Genomic DNA, 26926 nt, shown 5'->3' on the forward strand with positions numbered 1-26926 from the left:
GCCTTTTTCCTCTAGTTTATTAAGTAAAAGCACTGCTCTGAAAAGACAACTGAGGTAATTGTTTTAAAAAGTTATACTTATCAATTTAGGTTCAATGCTGGATATCATAAAGTATATTGTCAATCGAGGAGAGCACAAGAATGGAGTCCTGGAAGAATCAATAATAGCTACAATTCTTAAAGAAGTTTTGGAAGGCTTAGATTATCTCCATAGAAATGGTCAAATTCACAGGTATGAATATCTGTAGAGATTTTCTTATTTAAATACTTAATTAAAGATGATTAGAGTAAATCATACCATGGGGACATTTAGTGACATTTCTAGTTTCATTTTCTATAGCTAATATAAGGAACTTTTTGATTTTCAGTTTAAGAACTTAATGAAAAAGCTTGAGTCATTTAACTTGAAATATATTGGTCTACAAAGTTAGGTCAACTGTTTTATTATTCTGAGGTACCAGTTTATTTTAGAGAACTTTGATTTGGGAATTAATTTCAAGGTGCTGCACATCTGAAATATAGATATACACACACACATATATATGTGGGTTTTTTGTGAGAGAAAGAATGTATTAAACTCTTTAAATTTAGACTTTATTTCATTGACTTTATTTGTCCAGGGCTTTGATAAGATACACAATCAAGTTTTCATTGAAAAATGAATTTGCAGATTATAAAAGTATTGATTGTCTCATAAAAATTCTGCAGTGTACTGCTTGGGTCATATCCTCTGGATTTTTTACAGTTATTTTTTTAATTTATAAGACTGGGATAACAGCTGCATCCATTGTAATGGTTTGATGAGAAAGGGCTATGCTTTTGAGATAGAAAAGGGAAGGGCATACATTTTGAATACAATACAGTAATTCTTAAAAGAAAAAAACCTGCAGACTGGAAGACCCCAGGCATTCTGCTGATTCAAATTCCTTTCTATTTGTTGATAAAATTTAATCTAGTGGGCAACTATGTCAGTTCCAAGCTATGATTAGAGGGTTTTTTCCCCTCCTCAAAACAATAAAGAATTTACACTTTGTAGCTTCTACTGCTATTTTTCTCCTACCAAACTTTGACATTTACCATCCAATTTGTGCATTTTCTGTGATTAAAGTAATTTTGATTTCTTTTCCCAACTGAACGTAAAAACAGTTTTTAACTGTACATTTTCCTTATGAAAGATGAGTTCTGTCATATTATTAGGACTGTTCATCTAATCAAACCCTTGAGAGTAAGGACTAGGAATGTCAGAATGAACATTATTCTTTCTAATTGGTATTGATAATAAAAAGACATATGCCTTATAATCAGTTTCTGTGTTGAACAGAAACTCATATATATATTAGATTATTTTGGAATTATTTTGAAGAGTATTTTGGAATTCTTCTCAGACAGCTGTGATTAAATGTAGTTTTAAATAGGTAGCATTTTAATGAAAGACTTTCTTGGATAATGACTTGAGGGCCAGCTTTGAAATTAGGAAGGACTTGGATTCAAGCTGTACTTTTGACAAATAGTAGTTGTTAGGCTGGGCAAATCTCTTAACTTCTCAGTGGAAAAGTAATTCTTTGACTGAATTTGGAGGCACTGTTGAATACCAGGATTTCTCTACACAGATGAAATGACAAGTCTGCTAAAAACAAGGAAAAACCAAAAAAACCAAAAGCCAAAAAACATTGGTTGTTCATAAGATGAAAGCATTATGAATTTCAGATCTAACCTTGTTACCAACATGCAACATCAAGTCTTCATTTGTTTGTGATTTGTATTAAATCTAGTTAATGATAGACTGTGAAATACCTTGGTTATTCCAGTGTCAGTCACATTTCCTAATTTACAATATATTTGTTAAGTGAAATTCAAATGAGTAATATTTGCCTTTTAAAAAAATCTTCCTGAAGAAATGTATATGACATAATGTGTATACTTTGTAGAATTAACTTCTGATTTATTTCTGATAGGGATTTGAAGGCTGGTAATATTCTTTTGGGTGAAGACGGTTCAGTGCAAATAGCAGGTAAAAATTATAAATCCAAAATTCATTGTTTGTTTACACTAGGGTTTTCTGCTCTACAGTTTCGATTTGCTACTGAGAAATGAATAAATTCATATAATCTATTCTTCAAACAGTGTTCAACAAGGTCTGATGATACTATTTATAGTTTCTTTGCAATACTGGAACCTATGGCACGTGTTATTTCACTTTTATCTTGATGAATTCATGTTGAATTCTTTGAAAAAATATTGTTTTGGCTAGTAGCATTTTAGTTAAGAGAAACCATGCTGTCCTTATTTTCTTTTATTTATTTTGGTTTAGTTTTGTTGGCTTGCTAATCTTTTGATTGAATAGTGAACAATAATCATTTGTGGGAAGAAGAGATTTACACATCTTTGAAAAAAATTACTTAAAAAAAATCCTAGTCTTGATGAAGCTGAAGGTTCAAAAACTTGGTGATAACATAAAGGCCCCTTTTGGAAGGTGTTCTGTTTTTTATTGCCTTTCCTTATTCTGATACCTTTTTCAGAACCACTTATAGCTAAATTTCTCAGATAATGAACACTCAGGAGAGTGTATTGCTATGGAATTCATTCAACTTGCTCATTTTATCCCAAATAATGCTAGAAATATTGACTGAACTCATTTGTTCTCATTTGTGGTAAAGATAGAGTAGCTTCATTTTCTAAATGAAAAATGCAGCAGACTTGTTTAACTCTCCCAAATTTCCTACCTACCAAGCTAAATCAGATCAGAGTTCTTGACCTTCAATTTACTTTGCTATCAATGATCTACTGATTTTAAGTTCTGTATATCACCATCAGAAATCCACTAGGCTCATTGAGAATAACACTTGTCTGTCATATTTTCTACTGACCAATGCTTGCTTGGTTACTTTTTTTAGCGGCCAATCATTTTTTTGATTAATCTTTTAGGGAGGCTTCAGTAAAGTGATGACCCTGTACAAAAACTCGGGTATAGGATCATAGACCTAGATCTGGAACGGTCATATGAGGAAACTGTGGTCCAGAGAGGAATTGACTTACTCCAGGTCACACATAACAAGTGATACAAATGGATTAAAACTCAAGACCTTTCTATGAGTCTACATTCCATGTTCTTTCCACTATACTAAGGACAAAGTTTTTGATAGACATCTGCATACCTGAAGGTATTCCTTAAAAGAAGGGATTTTATTGAATGGGCAGGAGGAAAAACTGGAAACTTTGTGGAGCTGAGAATCTCCTTCTTAGGAAACCAGCAACAGTAGAAAATAACTCATGTTTTTTGCAGTTATTTCCATCCTGAATAATAGGAATTATCCTAACAGTTTGTTTAATGGTTTATTGCAGTTTCTGAGGCTGCTTAGCTAAGCACCTCATTCACGTAATCCTCCATCCCAGCTACTTATTAACCTTTTCCACAGAAGCTAGGGTCAGTTGAATAATGCTCCCATTGACTATATAAAAACTGAGGATTTAGACACATTTAACATCTCCTGGCCCCAGTGCTTCTTCCTTCCTCCTTTTCTTAGTTCTGGGCTGCCTCTACATTAGCTCTACCCTTTGCACTGTCCTGAATTTTGCATGGATTCCACATGTTCTCTAGATGGTTGGATTCTGAGGCATTTGTGAGCTAATAAGAATGCAACAGAGGCTAGTTAGGAAACCAGAAGAGTTAACTTGCTGTCATTCATCTTCCTTTAAGTTGATAGTGATGTATAATGGATGATCCCGTTTTTATAAAGAAATTATCACATTCTGATAGGAGGGTCAGAGTGACTGCATTATGTCTTTGAAGTAAAGTAGCCTATCAATTGCTGTCTTTTTAAGGCCTGCTTTTCATTATCTGGCAGCCATTTAATCTTATTAGTCTTATATTAATGATTTGGTATTTTTGGCTATGTCTCCTATGAGTTTTGAATAGAGTGTCTTGTTCCAGTTTGGATTCCCTGAGGTTTAGCTATCCTTGAATCTTTTTCTTCCACAATATGAAGTATGTTTTGTTAGGTGGTTGGTGGTCGGGGTGGGGGGTGGGGCACGAATTTTTCTTTTTTGTGGACATAGGGTATGTATCTTGTAGTAAATATGAGCACATTTTGTAAACAAAAGGATTTTTTTCAGGGGTTTTGGGCTTCTCTAGTGTCTTAAGGTGAGACTCACTTGTAAAACTCAACTCAGCAAGCATTTATTCAGCACCATTTATATGCCAGGAACATGCTAGGTGATATGGTTACAAAGATCTTGCTACCTGGTAGATGGAGCAATATATATACAACTAATCTTAGTACTAGGGAATTTGAGAGAGAGGCAGAGACAAAGACTTTTTTAGCAGCTGAGTGGTTGGGGAAAACAAAGCCGCTTTGTAGAATGCCCTGAGTACTTGAGTTGATCCTTGAAGGCAGGAGAGATGTAGAGATGTGACAAGGGCACCATTCTAGGCAGGGGAAAATGACTTGTCCTACTGGTGCTCAGAGATGGAATAGCGAGTGTCACGTTTGGACAAGTGCTCCTGTTTTTAGCTTGGTCGGGAGACCTTTTTTGAAAGGCACATTGGTGTAGTGGCTGGGATGCTGGAGGTGGAATTGGAAGACCTAGATTCTAATCCCACTTCAGAAGATTAAGAGCTCAGTTATGTAAGGAAATCATTTAACTTCTCTGGGACCCAGTTTCCTCAATAATCAAAAAAATGGAGGTTGGATTCCTTCTAGATCTAAATCAATTTTATGAATGCAGTATTCATGGAGTGGGAGGGGCACTTGGGAGGCAGATTGTGAAAATTTTAATGCAGGATTTCACTTTTTTTTTTGCAATGGGGAACTGTGGAAGATTTTTGAGCAAAACGGTAATAAAAGTAGACCCCTGTCTTAGCCTCTTTGAAAGCTATGAGGAGGATGGACTTCAGGGGGGATAGATTCTAAGTAGAGAAGCCAATATGAAACTCTAGGACAGATATGAGGTTAGAATGGCAAGAGTTGGTGGTTGGTTGCCTATAGGAGATGAGGGGAAGAGGACAGAGTGCAGAATGACTGGTTCCAAGGTTGTGAACTTACGTGACTGGTCAGATGATGGTTCTCAGAAAAGAACAAGGAAGAACAGATGGAATATAATGGATAATGATAGATGATAAAAATTCCACCACGCCTGTGGAGCATCCAAGAGTGGGTTATCACCAGGCAGTGAATCCATTTATAATTGCACTTTATCTGAGAGATTAGTATAGATTTTTTTTTAGATGAGATAGTTATTTGCATAAATTATATTATATGATCATCCTTGGAGATATTTTCGAGGTAAAACTTAGGGTTTTTTCTATTTTCAGGTTCTCTTCCTTTGATTTTTTTTGTCATTTTCTTTCTTTCTCTTGTACCAAAGATTCTCAATCACAGAAGTATGACAGAGAGAGAGAGAGAGAGACATTAGTGTCTATCTGTGTCTGTAAGCCTGTACATATCAGCAGAAACCTTTTCTAGTCATGGACAGATTGAAAGATCTTAGGGGAAGAAAGTATATATTCAGAAACAATTTAGACTTTGTGTGTTGCAAAGCTTTATGCTACACAAATCCATATTGTTGAGATGAAGTATGTTCAGGTGTCTTGCTTCTGTAGAACATCAGGAGGACAGAGCCCTGTAGTTAGGTTAAAAACAAAGGAAGCTGGATAACTTTCAAACCCTAATAGCATTTATAATTGTGCAAACAAAAATAATCTGGGCCATAATTATATCTTCTGCATCTGTGCATAAATTGATCGCCATCTGGGCCAGGCAACACACTCTGCACTTTTTCCCTTTTGCATCTCCTCCATTTCTGTTGAAGCATAAAGTGTTGCACAGTCATTGGTGAGTTTGTGGGGGTAACTGGGGAGGGGGAGGGATTGGAGGTGTTCCAAGGAGAAGCTCTCTTGTGAGTCATCATCGCATGCAAAACTATACTGAGGAGCTCCCTGGGTCTAGTTAATGTAGAAATTTTAAGCCTGATGCACAAGGCCCTTTCTTTGCCTTCCAGATAAATAGCTAGATTAAGACAGTGTCTATAAAATTAATAGCTAGCTCCACTAATGTTTTCCAGAAAGCTGAGGAGCTCTTTTTAGTCATATTCCTCTCATAGTACCTATGCTGTGTCTTTCTTTCTCTTTTGATTCCAGGGAAAGGCAGAAGTCTTGGCACATCTTGTTTTATGTACACAAGGGTGAATGCTTGTTCTAAACTGAATATAAGAAATCTCATAATTTTAAAACTGGCAAATTATTTTCTACAGGAATTTTTTTTAATGATGTCAGATGACTTCAGTTTTTGGATTTCCTTAAATAGTGGATTTTCTTGGAAAATATTAAATTTGATTTGATTTACCACAGTTATTTTCATTTGTGTTCATTCAGCCAATATTGATTTTAAAAAGTTGTTACCTGTGTAAGAAGAAGCAGATCATTACTCCCTTCTACTGCTGTAGACTCTGTTTTATGGATTTCCCTTCCTTATTTTTTAGTAATAGTTGGGATATAAGAAAAGTAGGCAGCTTAAGCTAGGGTTAGCATTGTTTTGAAAAGGTCTAGAATAATTTAAGGAGCAAGGGAAGGTTTCACCAGCATCTATCAGTTTGACTTTAATCATATTCTTATTGTCATTCATATTTTCTTGTCATCTTCACATCTCAGATGTAAAATGGAAGGGAATTTTGTTGTTATTTATTTGTTTGCTTGTTTAAAATTAGTTAAATTATTTTCAGTGAGGGGAGGTTGTGAACACAGATTTTTTTTTTCTCTTAATATATTTTCAAATTCAGCTTATGTGTTGAGTCTTCCATGACTAAAGATTTTATCAGTAACACCTGCAGCTAGACTTGCTTTGCCTGGAAGTAACCAGACTTTTTGCTTCATCCATAAGAACCCAAAGGGAGGTAGATTTGCTGACAGTGTTATTTGTAAAACCGCATGATGTTCTGCCTGTCACTGCTTTGGCATGGACCTAAAGCAAGGAAGACAGTGCTGCAAGAATAAATGGGGAAATAATCAGCTTCTGAGCAGCAGCATCCCTGTTGGGAGCTGCGATTGAGATGCAAGAAGTCCAATTCCAGGGATATTCTGTGGATGAGGCAGCTTCTAGAGGCTAGAGTCTGGAGCCCTGGGGAATTTGACTCCCCTGAGGATAAGAAATAGGTGCTTACTATTAGAGCCTGTGTTTGCTGCAGCACACACAGGGGGAGGCAACTTTTCTTGTGCCTTTTTTTTTGTCTTTGGGTAGGTGGTGGTGATAGTATTGTAGTAGGTGGGAGAAATTAGGCAGCCAGAGAACTAGGATTCTGGAGACTTTACTTCAACCTTCCCCTTTTCTCCTTCACTTGTTTCTTTAGGTATATGCCCAGAATGATTGCCCCACATGAGTGGTCACACCCCACTCATGAGTAATTCAGGCTCAGCTTGCTGTTCCAAGAAGAGGTATACTTTATCTGCTTAAAATGTAAACCTTTCAGGACTACCTCTTACTTAGTGTTCTTTTTAATTTTCTTTCTAGATCACAAGGAGTCCTTTTAATTTTGGGTTTAGGAAGTTAAAGCCAGGCCATTGAAGAGATAGAACTACCTTCTGGAAAATTTGTATTTTGGGCAGAGACTGTCAGTGTCAGGTTTGATGGCATCAGATTTTTTTCAGATTTTTAGGTTTTTGCTTAGGTGCATGTTCAGAATATTATGTTTTATGCTAATGATTTCCTACCAGTTTGGACTTGAAGTAAGATTCATAACCTGGAATGACATAGGTAAGGCAATGGGCACTATACATCAGAGATTGGAGAAACCATTTTTTAATGTAAAGAAACAGCTCTATGTTTCTTCTAAGTTACTGTGAAGATTTAAATAGAGCTCTTCATAACTGAGCTAGATATAGCATTAGGCAAAGTAGACAATAATTGACAATGACCCAGAAGGTATGAAAGCATAATTAGGTGCACTGTGCATTCCTTTTTTGTAAGTACTTATCCAGGGTAATCCATGCCCTTCATGGTTTTGGCTATTTATTTTGTGATGGGTCAATTCTCATGTATAGCAGTGAAGGAACAGACAAATCCTCAGTGATCACAATCTTTAGGCCTTGCCTAGGATAAACAAAGAAAGATTTTTTCTCAACTTTGCTTGACAGTGGAGTCCTGTGGGCATGAGATAGTATGTAGGAGGGGAGAGTTGGGTATAAAAATGGAAGGGACTATTCTGAACAATTCCTTCTCATCCAAAAAGGGGGCGTGTTAGAAGATTTGCAAACTATGGTTTACAAAATTATGTAATCTTCCTGAATGCCTCCCCCAACCTAGGAGATGCCATTTTGATTCCCCTGCTATCACCTACCATTTTACCCCTATCTTTTCATTTCCCTAAAGCAACCTGAGTGTTTATCATTCTTGGTTTGACAACTAGTGTTGAAAATTGAGTAGGAAGGGAGTTATGTCAAGAAGACCTCAAAGGGAGAGAAGTTACCTTACTCAACTTACAGTTTACAGCTATGAGTATGATCTCTCAGACTCTTCTGGAATTTCACCATATCTTTTCTGAGCTTCTTAAACTTATTAAACCTTCCCTTCATTTAATATATAATTCTTTTGGAACATAGTAGAATCCCTAGCTTTGAAGGATAAGCTAGAGTTTGTGTCTTTCATTGTCAAAGGATAAATATATATATATATATATATATATATATATATATATATATATAATATAATATAGTTAGAGTTTAAGTGGAGAGAATTTTGTTATTTGGTCATTTTTCAGTCATGTCCAACTCTTTGTGACCCCATTTGGGGTTTTCTTGGCAAAGATACTTGACAAAATTTTACCATTTCCTTCTCCAGCCCATTTTACAGATGAAGAAAGTAAGACACATAGGGTTAAACTGATTTGCCCAGGTCACTTAGCTAATAAATGTCTGAGACCCATTTTGAATTCAGAAAGAGGAGACTTCTTGACTATAGACCTGGGACTCTAATCAACTGGACCACCTAACTGCCCAACAAGAGAGAGTAAGACATGCATTTAATAAAGGCAGGGTACTTTATATTAAATATTCTTATAATAAAGGATTTAGACCATATATATAGATAGATAGATAGATAGATACAGATATATATATATATGTATATATATACATATATATATATATATCTTAAAAACTGAAAACAGTCATACAAATGTATCTTTTCCAACTCTGATGATGGACACTTCTTCCTTAGTCAGCTAATAATGGTGTTTTTTTTTGTACTTCATTTTCAAAGAAGATCACGACATTAGGGAGGTGTTGCCCTGATGTGCCGGTGCATAATGTTCTGTTTGCAGGTAACTGTGCACTCCATGCAGCCTCTGAAGCTGAGATGCAACAAAGTATGACTCGATTCTCTACTGCCTGTGCTAATTTTGATCTAACAGTTAATGCCAAGAAAACACAGGTGTTTGATCAGCTAGCATCATACTATCCATTACAACAAATGGAGAAGTTCTGAGTACTGTGAACAAGTTCATTTACCTTGGCATTGTCCTTTTCAGGCAGGTACACATCGACAATGAGGTTAACACTTGCATTGCCAGAGCTAGCTCAATATTTTGGAGGCTTCAAAGGATAGTGGGAGAGAGAAGAGGTATTAGATTAACTTTTAGAGGTCTACAGAGTTGGGCTGACCTCATTGCTATATGCCTGTGAAACCTGGACAGTCTACCAGCGCCAGGCCAGGAAACTGATTTGCTTCCATTTAAATTGTCTTAGGAGGATTCTGAAGATCACCTGGCAGGAGAACATACCAGACATGGAGGTCCTGTCTTGAGCTAAGCTGCCTAGCATTCCAACATTACTACAGAGAATGCAAGTACAATGTGCTGGACATGTTAGAATGCCAGATATATGAATGCCATAAAAAAGATTATTTAATGGAAAACTCATGATAGGGCACAAAAAGAGTCCAAAAAAGTAATACAAGGACACTCTTATGGTCACTCTTAAGAATTTTGAAATTGATTGTGTAGCATGGGAGACATTAGCACAAGACCGCCCAACATAGCCTCATCAGAGAAGGTGCTGTGCTTAATGAGTAAGGCAGAATTGAAGCAGCTCAAAGGAAATGTGAGATGCTCAAGTCTAAAATAATCTCCCCAGGTGTTCATATGGACTATTTGTGTCTGACCTGTGGTAGAGCATTTCAAGCTTGTATTGGTCTGATAGCTACAGTTGAACACAATGTAACCTGTCTTTAACATAGTGATATTGTTTTGGTACTCATAAGTAATGAAGAACCAACCAAAAGGACAAAAAATTAGGAAAATCCTAAATCAGTGGACTGGAATTCAGAGGCCTTCAGCATACCCTGAAAAGCAATTCAAATACAAGTTACAAAAACCCAGGATATCAATTCTTTTAAAGATGACTCAAGTTATCTGTTTTAAAATTATTTTCTTGTGCTTAGAAGTTCATGGATAATATCACTTAACAGTATTCTTTTTCTTTTTTTTTAAATTTATTTTTATTAAAGATATTATTTGAATTTTACAATTTTCCCCCAATCTTGCTTCCCTCCCCCCACCCCCACCCCACAGATAGCACTCTGTCAGTCTTTACTTTGTGTCCATGTTGTACCTTGATCCAAATTGGGTGTGATGAGAGAGAAATTATATCCTTAAAGAGAACAGAATTCTCAGAGGTAACAAGATCAGCCAATAAGATATCTGGTTGTTTTTTTTTTTTCTAAATTAAAGGGAATAGTCCTTGTACTTTGTTCAAACTCCACAGCTCCTTATCTGGATACAGATGGTACTCTCCTTTGCAGACAGCCCAAAATCGTTCCCAATTGTTGCACTGATGGAATGAGCAAGTCCTTCAAGGTTGAACATCACTCCCATGTTGCTGTTAGGGTGTACAGTGTTTTTCTGGTTCTGCTCATCTCACTAAGCATCAGTTCATGCAAATCCCTCCAGGTTTCCCTGAAATCCCGTCCCTCCTGGTTTCTAATAGAACAATAGTGTTCCATGACATATATATACCACAGTTTGCTAAGCCATTTCCCAATTGAAGGACATTTACTGGGTTTCCAATTCTTTGCCACCACAAACAGGGCTGCTATAAATATTTTTGTCCAAGTAATGTTTTTACCCTTTTTCCTCATCTCTTCAGGGTATAGAACCAGTAGTGGTATTGCTGGGTCAAAGGGTATACACATTTTTGTTGCCCTTTGGGCATAGTTCCAAATAGCTCTCCAGAAGGGGTGGATGAGTTCACAGCTCCACCAACAGTGTAATAGTGTCCCAGATTTCCCACATCCCTTCCAACAATGATCATTATCCTTCCTAGTCATACTGGCCAATCTGAGAGGTGTGAGGTGAGAAGCTTTAATTTGCATTTCTCTAATAATTAATGATTTAGAGCATTTTTTCATATGGCTATGGATTGCTTTGATCTCCGCATCTGTAAAATTGCCTTTGCATATCCTTTGACCATTTTTTCAATTGGGGAATGGCTTTTTGTTTTAAAAATATGACTCAGTTCTCTGTATATTTTAGAAGAGTCCTTTGTCAGAATCATTTGTTGTAAAGATTGTTTCCCAATTTACTACATTTCTTTTGATCTTGATTACATTGGTTTTATCTGTGCAAAAGCTTTTTAATTTAATGTAATCGAAATCATCTAATTGGTTTTTGGTGATGTTCTCCAACTCTTCCTTAGTCAGAAACTGTTCCCCTTTCCATAGATCTGACAGGTAGACTAGTCCTTGATCTTCTAATTTGCTCATAGTATGTTTTTTATGTCTGTGTCCTGTAACCATTTGGATCTTATCTTGGTAAAGGGTGTGAAGTGTTGGTCTAATCTAAGTTTCTTCCATACTAACTTTCAGTTATCCCAGCAGTTTTTATGAAAGAGGGAATTTTTATCCCAATGGCCGGACTCTTTGGGTTTATCAAACAGCAGATTACTGTAATCCTCTCCTGCTTTTACACCTAGTCTATTCCACTGGTCCACCACTCTATTTCTTAGCCAATACCAAACAGTTTTGATGACTGATGCTTTATAATATAATTTTAGATCTGGTAGTGCTAAGCCACCTTCGTTTGCACTTTTTTTTCATTAAGCTCCTGGCAATTCTTGACTTTTTATTTCTCCATATGAATTTACTTACAATTTTTTCTAACTCATTAAAGTAATTTTTTGGAATTTTGATTGATAGAGCACTAAAAAGATAGTTTAGTTTTGGTAGAATTGTCATTTTTATTATATTAGCTCTACCTATCCATGAGCAGTTGATATGTGCCCAGTTATTTAAATCTGATTTAATTTGTGTGAGAAGTGTTTTATAATTGTTTTCAAAAAGATTCTAAGTCTGTCTTTGCAAATAGACTCCCAAATATTTTACACTGTCTGAGGTTACTTTGAATGGGATTTCTCTTTCTAGCTCTTCCTGCTGTTTCTTGCTAGACATATATAGAAAAGTTGAGGATTTATGAGGGTTTATTTTATAACCTGCTAACATTTCTAATACAATATTAAATAGTCGTGGTGATAATGGGCATCCTTGTTTCACCCCTGATCTTATTGGGAATGGCTCTAGCCTCTCCCTATTGAATATAATGCTTGTTGATGGTTTCAGATAGATACTGCTAATTATTTTAAGGAACAGTCCATTTATTCCTACACTCTCTAGTGTTTTTAATAGGAATGGATGCTGTATTTTTTCAAAAGCATTTTCAGCATCTATTGATATGATTATGATTTCTGATAGGTTTGTTGTTGATATAATTGAGTATACTAACAGTTTTCCTAATATTGAACCAACCCTGCATTCCTGGAATAAATCCTACTTGATCATAATGTATTATCCTAGTGATGACTTGTTGTAGTCGTTTTGCTAAGATTTTATTTAAGATTTTTGCATCTATATTCATCAGGGAAATAGGTCTATAATTTTCTTTCTCTGTTTTAACTCTTTCTGGTTTAGGTAAAAGTACCATATTGGTTCCATAGAAAGAGTTAGGCAGAGTTCTATCTTTCCCTGTTTTTCCAAAGAATTTATATAGGATTGGAACCAGTTGTTCCTTAAATGTTTGGTAGAATTCACTTTCGAATCCATCAGGCCCTGGAGATTTTTTTTTAGGGAGTTCAATAATGGCTTGTTGAATTTCTTTTTTCTGAGATAGCGTTGTTTAGGTATTTAATTCCTTCTTCGTTTAACCTGGGCAATTTATATTTGTGTAAATATTCATCCATTTCACTTAGATTATCAAATTTATTGGCATAGAGTTGGGCAAAATAATTTCGAATTATTACTTTAATTTCCTCCTTTTTCATTTATGATACTAGCAATTTGGTTTTCTTTTATTTTTTTATTGACCAGAGGTTTATCAATTTTATTGGTTTTTTCATAATACCAACTTTTAGTTTTATTTATTAATTCAATAGTTTTTTGCTTTCAATTTTATTAATCTCTCCTTTAATTTTTAGAATTTCTAATTTAGTATTTGATTGGGGATTTTTGATTTGTTCTTTCTCTAATTTTTTTAGTTGCATGTTTAGTTCATTGATTTCCTCTTTCTCCAATTTATTCGTATAAGCATTTAGAGCTATAATATATCCCCTGAGAGTTGCTTTGAATGAATCCAATAGGTTTTGGTATGTTGTTTCATTATTATCATTATCTAGGATAAAATGGTTAATTCTTTCTATAATTTGTTTTTTTGGTCCACTCTTTTTTTAAAATGCGGTTATTCAGTTTCCAATTTGTTCTGGGTCTCTATCACCTTGGCCCAGTATTGCATATGACTTTTATTGCATTGTGATCTGAGAAAGATAGATGTATTCACTATTTCTGCCTTTCTGCAGTTGATCATTAGGTTTTTATGCCCTAGTATATGGTCAGTTTTTGTATAAGTTCCATGTACTGCAGAGAAAAAGGTATATTCCTTTCTATCCCCATTCAGTTTCCTCCATAAGTCTACCATATCTAATTTTTCTACCAATCTGTTTACCTCCTTAACTTCTTTCTTGTTCATTTTATGATTCGATTTATCTAGATCTGATAGCGGCAGGTTGAGGTCTCCCACTAGTAGAGTTTTGCTGTCTATGTCTTCCTGTAATTCTTTCCACTTCTCCTCTAAGAATTTGGGTGCTGTCCCACTGGGTGCATATATATTCAATATTGAAATGACTTTATTGTCTATGCTACCTTTTAGGAGGATAAAGTTTCCTTCCTTATCTCTTTTAATGCTATCTATTTTTGCTGCTGCTTTGTCTGAGATAAGGATTGCTACCCCTGCTTTTTTTAACTTCAGCTGAAGCAAAATATATTTTGCTCCAGCCTTTTACCTTTACTCTATATGTATCTCTGTGCTTCAAATGAGTTTCTTGTAAGCAGCATATTGTAGGATTCTGGTTTTCAATCCACTGCTATTTGCTTAAGTTTTAAGGGAGAGTTCATCCCATTCACATTCAAGGTTATGATTACTAATTCTTTATTGCCCTCTGTGCTATCTTCCCTCTGTTTGTATTTTCCCCCTTCCCCCCCTTTTATCCACATTCCCCAGTATTTTGTTTTTGAATACCACCCCCTTCAGTGTGTTTGCCCTCCTATATCATACCCTCCCCTTTCTTTCCCCTTCCCCTTTTTCCCTTTTCCCTTCCCTTCCTTTTGTTATTTCCTCCTATTTCCCCCACTCCCCTTCCCTTTCTCCATCCCCCACCTTCCCCCTTTTAATACTTGAAAGTTTAGATGTTTTATAAGTTAACTGAGTATGTGTAGGTTGACTTTAAGCCAAGTCTGATGAGAAGAAGATTCAGGTGTTTCTCCTCGGCTCCCTTTTTCCCCTCTATTACCATAGGTTTTTTGTACCTCTTAGTGTAATGAGATTTGTCTCATTCAGTCCCCTCCCTCCTCCCGTCTCTTTCCTGTTCCCCTTTTTAGGGAGATAGTGTATTTTTTTAGATCATTCTATCTGAGTCATAGAAAATTCTGAGTGTCTGTCCCTTCTAGTTCAGTATATTCTATTGAATAGAGTCAAAATTCCTGAGAGTTATTAGAGTTTTTCTTCCAATTGTGGTTAAAGCCAGTTACATCCCATTAGATAGCAGCCTCATGGATAGGTTATGGATGTCCATCATTTCTGGCTAGGTATATTCTCTCTGTTAGAGTTACATTTCTCAGGATTTATGAGAGTCTCTTCCCCCCGCCCCCCCCCCCCCCCATGCTGGGATACAGCCAGTTTCAACTTACTGGATTGCATTTTTTTCCTTTTACCGCACCCCTCTCCTTTTTTTTTTTTTTTTACCTTTTCATGTGTGTCTCTTGAACCTCCTGTTTGATGTCCAAATTTTCTGTTTAGCTCTGGTCTTTTCATCAGAAATTTTTGGAATTCTTCCATTTCATTAAATGTCCATCTTTTTCCCTGGAAGAGAAGGCTCAGCTTTGCAGGAAAGTAGATTCTTGGCTGCATTCCAAGCTCCTGTGCTCTTCGAAATATCTCGTTCCAGGCCCTTCAATCCCTTAAAGTTGATGCAGCCAGGTCCTGCGTATTCCTTATTGTGGCTCCTTAATATTTAAATTGTTTCTTTCTGGATGCTTGAAGGATTTTGTCTTTTATCTGATAGTTCTGGAGTTTGGCCACAACATTCCTTGGTGTTTTCATTTTAGGATCTTTTTCTGGAGGGGATCGATGTACTCTTTCTATAACTACTTTGCCCTCCGATTCCATGATATCAGGGCAGTTTTCCATCACTAGATCCTGTAATATTAAGTCCAGCCTTTTTTTTCCTCCTCTTCAGTGTTTTCAGGAAGTCCTATGATTTTCAGGTTTCCCCTCATCGATCTGTTCTCGAGGTCAGTGGTTTTGTTGATGAACTATTTTACATTTGTTTCTATTTTTTGATTTTGTTTAACTGACTCTTGCTGTCTCATGGAGTCATTAATTTATGTAGACTCCATTCTTTTTTTGGGGGAGGAGTTTTCTTCATTAACCTTTTGCAACTCCTTTTCCAAATGGTCAATTCTACTTTTGAAAGAGCTTTCCAGTTGACCAGTTGAGGTTTTGAGAGAATTAATTTCTTTTTTGCATTTGCTCATTTGAGGATCTGAGAGATTTATTCTCCTTTTGTGTTTGTCCAATTTTACTTTCTAAGGTTTTGTTTTCTTGTTGCAAGGTATTAATTGTCTCTCCCAAATTTTTAAGCTCCTTCCTTAGTTCTTCAAGGAAGTCTTTCTGTGCTGGAGACCAGATTGTATTCTCCTCAGAGGTTCCAGGTCTCTCTGAGTTGGGGTCTTTCCCTTCCAGGAATTTTTCAATGGATCCACCTTTCCACTGACCCTTCTTCATTATGCTGAGACCTTGAGTTGGGTGGGGCTGGTTCACCTGGGCTTGGGATCTCTAAAGGCTTTACTGAGTGCAGTTTCTCTGGCTGGCCAGTAGGAGGTGCTGGTTGCCCTCTCTGGAGTGTCTGTGACCTTGGTTGCGAGGCCTTCTCCTTTTTGCTTGAGGGAGGGAATTGCAGCTATTGAATTCTTTTGCCTTCAATCAATGGTGGGCTTTACCCTGGCCTGAGGTGATTCCTCAGCTGGGCTGGTTCTTCTGCTCACACACCTGGGCCTGAGGCAGAAGTAGTTTGCAATTGTTTGGGAGGAGGCCTCAGTGCAATGGAGGCTTGGGCTCAGAGTTTCTCAGACCTGAGGAGCCCAGGGATGGTGTCCGCAGCTGTCCTGCACCAGACCTCTCCCCGCAGCCCCTTCCCCAAGCTCCAGGGGGACAGCCCCACCACCAGTGCCTCTACTTCCCCATGGACCCAAGCCCCTTTCCTGCAGCCCCACCGCTGATCCAGCCGGTCCTCATTCCAATTCAGCTATAAATCTGGCTGATCCGGGGCTGATCCTCCCTCTGAGCCCAGACTCACCCGCTGGTACTCAGCCAAGGCTGCTGCGGGAGACAAATCCTGAGGTTGTTGTTCCTTCTCCTGGCTTTTCTTTCTGGGTTTCGTGGTTCGGATTTCTTTTAAGAGGTTTGTTTCATGTGATAGATGGGGAAGAGATCAGGAGACTTTAGAACTGTGCCTGTCTTCTCTCCGCCATCTTGGCCAGAAGTCAAGACAGTCATCCTATCAGTATTCTTTTTCAATGAAATAGTTCCTTCATGTAGTTTTCTAAAAAAAAGAGAAGGAATTCCCAGGCGAAGGGAAATGCTTTCTATATGTGTTATTAAAAAGTATTAAAATAAATAAATGGACTTCCTACATTTTAGAATTTTGAAAATTTTTCCCTAAAAAACCTCTGACTCTTAATTTCAGAAACTCAGTTTTCCACTGAACATTTAAACTATTGGTGGGGACTACTACCAGTTGTCTAAGAAATAACTGAAAGAAGTCTTATAGCATGACTGTCATGGGAATAAATTATTTGCCCTATCACCTTGATGGAATTTTGTTTCTGTGAAAGTCTAGAAGTGTTATGACATTTTGAGGTTTTCTCAAAAGAAGTAGCAGTGGGGTGAATGTGATGTGGACTGGCAGAATACAGGGAAGAAAGGCAGATATTTTTCCTTTCCCAGAGGTGTTTTAGACTGTATTGATCAGATTTGTTGGGCCACTTAATTTTTAGATTGTTTGAAAATCAGTTTGTTGAGCTATGATTATATTAGTGAGCATATTTCAATTAAACTTAATTTCTCTAGTCCAGCACCCAAAATCATTCTAATCTTGACCTTAACATTGGGAAAAGTGAGAATTTAATGTTTGGAGAGGATATACATACATACATACATACATACATACATACACACATATGTATATGTATCTTGGGATAATTGGTTGTCTTGAAAGAAGACTGTCCCACATGCTACCTCTCTCATTTATGTAGTTTGGGGGATCAGGCATAAGTTACTTTATAGTTATTGGTAGTACATTCCCAGCCATCTATTCAAATGCTGGGCACTCCTTGCTTTACCTATAAAAGGAAGTAATTGGACTTGATGTTGCTAGGGTGCAATATGAGTAGGAACAGAGGAAGTAAGAAGGAGGAGGGAATTGTGATGACTGATATTTGGAGGGTTTGGGCAACTCTGATAGCCTTGGGATTAATGGTAGGAGGAAATTGTAATGTTTAGCCTGGAGAAGCAAAGAATTAAAGGGCACACAATAACTTTGTTTAGGTATTTGACAGGCTCTCACATGAAAAGGATTAAACTTGTTCTTCTTTGCCTTTGAGGATAGGATTTGAAGCAATGGATGGAGGTTTCAAAAAGGCAGACTTAAGCTTGATATCAGAACAAACTTTGCATCACTTCAATTATCCAAAAGTAGAAGAGATTGCCCCAAGGGTAGTGGTTTTTCTATAACTATTAAGTCTTCAGACCAGGGATCAAAACTGGAAAGGCACTTAGAAATTACCTAGAGGCCCAGGGAGATGACCCGATTACCTCAAGTCACACAGATTATAAATAGTAGAGACAAGATTTGAACTTCTATCCCATGGTTCCAGAGTTCAGCCCTCTTTCCACAATATAGCTGTTGGGTTTGTTTTTAAAAAGGATTCTTGTTCAGGAAGGAACTTAGACTTGAATTGGACTCAGTGTCCAATTCTGAGATTCTTGGGATTCTGTGGTTTCTAAAAATTCTGATTCTAAGATTTTATTTGTAGACTTGTGGTTCAGTGAGTTCTGGGAAACAGAATGCTGGTTAATAGAGGATTTAATTTAAAATGCCCCTCCTTTTGGTTTTTCCTTGTTTTGGTTCCCTAAAAGCTTAGTTCCTAAGGAACCTCACAGAGGTACTTTTATTATATAACTTGTTTACCTCTTTAAAGTTTTTTAGAGTTTCTGTTAATCGACTTAGTTGTTCTGTAAGCTGAATAAAAATGATATAATTCCTCTTAAGTATGTGTAATATTTTCATCATCCCCCTTAAGGGACTTTCCTTGTGTAGCATGGGAAGTTATTGATTGTGGCTTCTCAGAGATTTTCTGGTAATCAAGTTGGTGAGTCCATGTGAAAAGTGTTTTTCTCCATGATAAAAATATGACCATCTAGACATGGCCATTGTTTTGATATTTTATAGTTAATATTTCTTTTCATTTTTTATTGTTTGTTTCTGTTTGCTGATATAGCATCCCTAGAATTCTTATAACTTAGGTCTTGCTATCATTTACATTGGAAAAATATTTTGAGTCCAGTTAATAATGAATCTATCTTGTGCTGATTTTTTTTTATTTTAAAAGCTTTTATTCTGAACTTAATGAAACAAGCTTTTTTAAAACAGAATAGAAAAAAATGATTGTACACAAAATTGAAAATCTACTATATTTATACTGATTTTTAGCAGCTTTTTATTTACATGATTTATTTATTATATCTAATGCCATATTTTATCTTGAAAACAATTCTTTTTTATTAGGTTGCAATTTAGGCTCCATTTTACAATTGAAGAGCCTAAGTGACACAGATGCTTCATAATTAAGTGAAGATGTCCTGAATTTTGACTCCTTCGTTTCTGATTTTTTAATGTGTTGCCTTTCAGCTCCTTAGGCTCATTGCAGCACATTATTTTCTCCTCTGGTTCTTTGTTTCCTTGTTTGTTAAAATGAGAGATTTTCACAAAAAGACCATTTAAGTTCCATCCACCTCTATCATGCTATAAATGGGTATCACTCCTTACTCTTGGGGATTTCTAGGGGCTTGGTTGTCATGTTAGAAAGGGAATAACCTTGTATAAAAAGAAGACATTTCTTAGTGTCTGTTGATATAACTACTTTTTTTAACAGCACCAATCAAACACGGAGTAGTGGGAGTTGAAACATTCAGATTGCATATATGTACACATATTTAGATGATTCTTGATTAACTGAGTATAAGAATTTCCTTTAAAGTGAATTACTTAAATATTGGGGACTTCTTTCTTGACACCTCACTGCTATAATTTTAAGAGTGCTTTAGCTTATAGTTGGACAATCGTATGTGGATCTTGGTTCTTCTATCACAATGCAGAAATGATTCATCATTTATCATCATTTGCACCAATACCTCCCTCCACTGTTCTGGCTAATTTGCTCTATCAGTAGCCAAAACTAAGAGCTGATGATGGATTGCCTTACAATCTTGTACCCCTTTGTGCATTTAGCGCCTCTGCTTTACCTTTGAAGTTGGGGTGTGGGAAGACAAATATGGATGTCATTGAGAGTGGGGGTGGAAGTGCTTAGTTTGGGGATAGTACAATCGTACAACTATTAGAGAAAACAATGCCTAATTGTTTTCCTGATTGTTTTTATTTTTCATGTCAGTGTAGGATGATAATTTCATATCCAGAATGGAAATTATGCTCAGCCTGAAGTTAGTCTTTGAAAGCTAACATTATAGCACATCTGTAGAATACAATAGGGGGAAAAAGCATATGGGTGTGATTCAGAGAGCCGCCTATCCACCAAAGTTCTGATAAAAGGGAATGTTTTCTCTTAGGAACTTTTCTTGAATTTTGAAGTAGCTTTATGCATATTAAAGGAATTTGTATGTTGGTAGCCTACATTCTCTTGGTGGCAATGCTAAAGTAGTCTGTGAAACTGTCAGATTTTTTTGCATTCTGGTGTTTAAAAGAGGAGGCCTGGATTCTTTTCATCAAGAAATAAGAAACATATCTGCAGGAAGAGCTGACAAACAAAATCTATGAGCCTAGACCCATTAAATGTCACAGGATTGATTTATCCTTCTGCTACTCTGTGGGGACCATATTCTTCTTGGAGATTGGGTCTATTTTATTATAGAGGGGAGATTGAAAACCATTTTTGTTCAGAATCTTATGATGCTGAGCAGATCCAGGGGTGGGGGAGAAGCCCTCTCTCTGTCCTCTGAACTGATGTAGCATTTTGTTTCTCAGTGGTTTCAGATTTTATAGCTTAATTCTGGTAATGCCACATTACAGGTATCTCAAGAGCCAGAATGTTATTCAATCCAACAATGTTTATTAATTAATTGACTGTTAGGTGCCAAGCAATAGGGATATATAGACACAAATGGAACTTATATTTTTTACACTATAAACCCATTCTTTTCCTTATTTTTTTTCCTTGCCAAATTTTATTAAATACATTTAGAAGTAACAGTGTCTCATGGCCACAGAAGCCATTGGGCATCTCTTTGTTCTTGAAAGAAGATCTAGATTCAAATTCTTCCTCTGAGAGTTACTATCTGTGTGACATTGCACAAGTCTCTGTCCTCTCTGCATCTTAGATTCCTCTTTTGTAAAATGAGGGGCTTGGATTAGAGGAACCAGTTTCCGAGGTCCTTTGCAGCTCTCATGCTGTAGCCTCAGGAGGTGGTTTCAGATCCTTGGATGAGTTGTGCACAAGCATGAAATACTAGAGCTTGCAGGTTTTGCTGTCTACATAGTTCCTGATAGAAATGTTAAACAGCACTGGACCAAGAAAAGATTTCTTGGAACTTTCCTCTAGAGACCTCTTTTCAAACTGATGTAGTAATATTAGTAAATATTATTTGAATACTATTATTACTATTCTGGTCAGCTCAGATATGAATCCACCTAAATATATAAATACCTAGTTCATATCTCTTCATATTTTCCCCCAAGAAGAGCCTCAGAGACTTTATTCAAAGCTTTGATAAACTGTATCAGCAGCATTCCCCTGCTCTACTCCAGGAAGACATTCAAACAAAGGTTTAGGTAAGTATAGTTTGCCACAGCCTATTCCTGATGAAGTTATACTGTGTGATTCTTGGAATCACCAATCCATTCCTTGATGTTCACTAATCTTCCTTTAACAATATAGCAAAGAATTTAAAAAAAAATCAGGAATCAAAGTAAAGATCATAGACTTCATTATTTTTCCATTTTTTCCCCTAGGATCTTTTAACCATAACTTTGACGCTTTCAGTTAAGGAAAGTCTATGTTTACCAATATCAATAGCTCAATGATCCCAAAGATACTAGCTTGGAGTCAGAAGAACTGATTTGAGATCCCACTTCTGCCACAAATGATCTCTGTGATCTTGGACAAGTCAATTGAGGTTGAACTGTATGGATTCCAGGGTTCCTTCCAGTTCTAATTCTAATATCCTGTGATTAAAACTCTTAAGATGTAGTTGGGTCTGATGACAGAAGATCATTAAAAATAGCTAGGTGACCTTTTAATATTGTGGGATTCTGAAGAGGGACTAGAGTGTTCTTTTTGTCCCCCAATGGTGGAATTAGAAGCAATGGGTGGGAACTTCAGTTAAATTGCCTTTTGTAAGCCTTTGTAGGGGGAGGTAAGAACAAGTCAACTCCACCCACGAGTATATCCCTCCCCCCAATCTCCTCTTTGTCATTTTTATTGTTCCTCTGTGTTTCAGTTCTACTTTGGAGGGAAAACTATTTAAAAGTATATAGGAAATTCTGCAAGTCTTAGTGTGATTTGCACTGAAACTTTTGGGACACGTTGTAGAGTGTAAGTGTGTTTGTGTGTGTTTGTGTGTGTCTGTGTGTGTCTGTGTTTCTTTTTCTTTTTCTTTTGTAAGGCAATGGGATTAAGTGACCTGCCCAAGGTCACAGAGCTAGGTAATTATTAAGTGTCTGAGGCCAGCTTTGAACTCAGGTACTCCTGACTCCAGGGCCAGTGCTCTATAACAGTGCCACATAGCTGACATACACACACCCTTTCTTTGTCTGTGTGTGTGTGTGTGTGTTTATTTTCTTTTCCATCTTAAAGCATTTTTGCAACTTTATTCCTTTCTGTCTTACAAGTGGCCTTCCTTTCCACCCCAGCCTATGCTTTTTATTGCATCCCTTTAACTATAATATATGTCAGTTGCTTTATCTACAATTATAAGATGTATTGGATGGTACCCCCCCCCCAAAAAAAAAGAACGATGCAGACTTGGGGTATTAAAGAATTTTGATATTTAGTTAAATCTAAGGTAAAAATGTTTTCAGGAAAGGAGAGAAGAAGCAGGCAAACTTGGTTAAACACCTGGTTTCTAAAACGATGATAGTGCAATAACTAAATATTCATTGGGAGTTTCTAAAAGTTTTGCATCTGGTCATACTAAAGACAGTGTTCAAACTTGATAGTAAGAAATACGCTGCATAATGTATAGTGATACTTCTATTTTTAGCAAACATAACAGGAAATAGAAACTGTTGCAATAGCCTCCAAAAAAGTGTTTGGTTTCCAGAATCTGCTCACTCTGATTTAATCCTTATGCCATTTGCTGTATGATTTGACAAACCAGCAAACTTCATTTAACCTCTTATATCACTGCCATGTTGTAATAATCCTCTACAAAAGTATACCCCACCTCATAACAATGAGAAGTTAAGTAAAGCCACCCCATACAGCTTTTGAATTTGTCAGAATATATAGCATTCTGTGCCCGTAATCTCACCTCTTTACCAAAAGGGAGTGCGTTCTAGGGTCAGTTTCCTGAGACTAATACCAAAATCAATCATTGACCAGTATTCTGCTCTCTTTTAATGCTGTCTTCATATGATGTTAATTCTAATCATTGTGTATATTGATGTCATGTAGCATTTGGTTTTACAACTGTAACTGTCTAAGCTATCATATCTTAAATATTATAACTTAAATCTTATCTCCTTATGCTCTATCAGGATGTCTCAGACTTTTTTAACGTCCATCTAAATATAGAAAAGGGCTTTGCATCCATTAGGCATGTGAAAAATAAATTTGATTGTTATTTGAGTGAATGATGTTTACTGATGATTTTGTTGGGAAGTTAATCACAGAAAAATTGGGGATCCCTGTTCTCAAAAATTATGTTGTCTAGCCATTTAGAGTTTATCTAGAAGAGGAAAGATGGAAAATTCATTATGTCAGAATATTCAAGACAAGACATATTGAAGGCAATTTGTTGCTAATAATAGGTTTATAAAGAATTTAATTGTGAGATTAAATTCTGTCATGTTTGATAACCAATAACAAGGAATTAAAGCATATAATGATTAGATACCTCTTGTATTTCTGTAGGGAGAAAAGCTTAATTGACTTTTATCTATTTGCTGAAATAAACTTCATTGTCATTCTAATATTGTGTTTTAGATGAGAAAAGCAACAGAAAAATGGAGTTGTCTATCTCTGTAGGATGGGGAACCTTTCTGAATGGAAATGCCTTTTAAAATTTATGGATTTGGGGATGAGGTTAATAAATAATGACATTAATTAGTATTTGACACATGGGATGCTGCTACTATACAGATAAAGGAAATTGTTGAGACTTAAAAATTTAAGTATATTTGATCCAATAGATTCCTAGGAGGAGTAAAACAAAACAAAACCAAAAAAAAGCCAAACCTGTGTGTCCTACTCATGAATCCCCTCTTGGGATTTCTAAGTGCAGTGAAAGAGAACTCAAAATAAAATTCCTTAATTGGGAAGACTTTGTGTTTTCTGTAAATGTTCAGGATGATGTTTCTGATCACCTCACAGCAAGTGTCTGATTGGGGGAAGTGCCAGTATGGGGCTAGGCATGCTTGATGGAAGTATTTATTTCTCAGCCTCAGTTTCCTCCTTTGAAAAACAGTGACAGTAATAACACCCTTCCAGGGTTGTTGGAAGATGAAATGAACTGACATTTGTAAAGCATTTGAAAATTCTGTTTAAATACTATGATCCTAAATAATCTAGCAACAGCTGGGTAAACCAGGACATAGAGCACCAGCTCAAGTCACTTAACTTCTGTTTCTTTCTGTTTTATCCTCTTTAAAATGGGAATAATAATAGCACCTACCTCCCAGGCTTGTTGGGAGGATTTAATGAGATGATAATTATAAAGTACTTTTCACACAGTGCCTCACATATAGTGAAGGCTACAGAAATGCAAGCTAGCTGACAAATTTGATTTGTGTTTTAAGTAATTCTTTTTACCTAGCTGAAGGTTTATATAGGTTGGGTCCTCTTCAAAAATGAATCAGTTTTACATGGTCAGGCTGATGACTTTCCTTTCATTTTTTTGGTCAGTGATTTGGAATGATGCTCTTTTAGAAGTTACTTGTTTTCTTCCACATTTACAGGACTTAGGGCCTTGGTGTACCATGATCTGGAAAAATCATGTAAAATTTTTTGATCCTTGGAGGTCTGAATTTTTTTTTCTTTTATGTGGTGTTTATGATACCTTATTGTAAAATTGAGGTTAATGTTATACAATACTACTAACCTGCTTTTCTTATCTTTTTCCGCATCTAAAACTTACACAAAACTTACCAAAATTCCTGTATTTCTTAAGCTGATCTATGATGTGTGTGTGTGTATGTATGTATGTAAGAATGTGTGTGTGTTTATGAACTACATACAATGGTAATTTTTACCAATCATTCTTCTTTCTAAGGTTTTGAGTTTTACATTTTTCTCCTTTTCTCCCTTCTCTCTCCCCTCCCCCAAAAGAAAGCAATCCAATATAGGCTCTACATTTATAACTATGCTAAACATAGCTAGATATTGAACATATTGTGAGAAAATTGAATCCAAAAGGAAGAAAACATTAGATGAGGGGAAAGACATAATACTTTAGACAATTTTTAAAAATTGAAGATATTTAGCTTTGATCTTCATTTAAACCCCACAGTTCCTTCTCTGGACATGGATGATATTTTCCATCATAGGTCCCTGAAAATTGTCTTTGATTATTCTACAGCTGAAATGAACAAACCCATCATGGTTGATCATCACTCCTTATTGCTATTAGTGTATATAATATTCTTCTGGTCCTGCTCATTTCATTCAGCATCAATTTAAGCAAGTCTTTCCAGGCTTTTTTGAAATCCTGTCCCTCATGATTTCTTATAGCATAATGTTCCATCAGATACATATACCACGATTTGTTCAACCATATCTCAAATAATGAGCATCCCCTCAATTTTCAATTCTTTCCCTACAAAAAAGATGCTATGGATATTTTTGTATTTCTGGAATTTTTATCCTTTTTCATGATCTCTTCAGGAGATCCAGTAGTAGCTGGATCAAAGAATATGTCCTTTGAATATAATTCAAAATTGATTTCCAGAAAAGTTGAATCAGTTCATGATTCCACCAACAATGCATTAGTGTCCCACTTTCCCCACATTCCCTACAACATTCCTTTTTAGTCCATACTTACCAAACTGAGAGGTGTGATATGGTACCTCAGAGATTTTCAATTTGCATTTCTCTGATCAATAATGATTTAGAACAATTTTTCATATAACTATAGATAGCATTTGATTTTTTCCATGAGAATTGCATTTCTATATAATTTAATCATTTATCAGTTGGGGTATTTTTTTTTATTAATTTAACTCAGTTCTTTATATAGTTTAGAAATGAGTCCTGACAGAAACACTAATTGTAAAAATTGTTTCCCAGCTTCATTCCTTTCAATCTTGGTTGAAATGATTTTGTTTATGATAACTTTTTAATTTAATGTAATCAAAATTATCCAGTTTGTATTTTTGTAATGTTTTCTAGTTCTTCTTTGGTCATAAACTGCTCTCCTTTCCATAGATCTGATGGGTAAACTATTCGTTGTTCTCCTAATTGTCTTTTAATGTTATCTTCTCTGTCTTAATCCTCTACCCATTTTGACCTTATCTTGATATAAGATGTAAGATGTTGGTCTATGCCTAGTTTTTGTCATATTATTTTCCAATTTTTCCAGCAGTTTTTATCAGACTTGAGTTTTTATCCCAAAACCTGGAATCTTTGTGACCCATGATATATTGAAATCATGATAGGGAAAGTGGCCATGTGGAAGGGATGTTAAAGGTATTCCTTGAAGGTTTGCAGAGTTGCCTACTAATAAATCTTATATCTGTAAGCTGCCTAGCAAACAAGGACAATATCAGAATTAATGAGATGACTTTCTTTGAAAGTGGCTATTTAGGGCGGCTAGGTGGTGCAGTGGATAGAACGCTGGCCCTGGAGTCAGGAGTACCTGAGTTCAAATTTGGACTCAGACACTTAATAATTTCC

General features: G+C 36.1%; 1 protein-coding gene across 2 annotated transcripts in view; it reads left to right on the forward strand.

The window, feature by feature from the left end:
- The window catches only part of STK39 (serine/threonine kinase 39), a 310860-nt gene that overhangs the window by 110568 nt on the left and 173366 nt on the right, over positions 1–26926 (forward strand). For both annotated transcript variants that reach the window (XM_074215784.1, XM_074215785.1), the window contains exons 4-5: positions 90–231; positions 1955–2010. In XM_074215784.1, coding sequence (XP_074071885.1) covers positions 90–231; positions 1955–2010 — 198 coding nt within the window. The remainder of the gene's footprint in view (positions 1–89; positions 232–1954; positions 2011–26926) is intronic.

This window comes from Macrotis lagotis, chromosome 1, assembly GCF_037893015.1.
Source record: "Macrotis lagotis isolate mMagLag1 chromosome 1, bilby.v1.9.chrom.fasta, whole genome shotgun sequence".
Taxonomy (NCBI): Eukaryota; Metazoa; Chordata; class Mammalia; order Peramelemorphia; family Peramelidae; genus Macrotis; species Macrotis lagotis.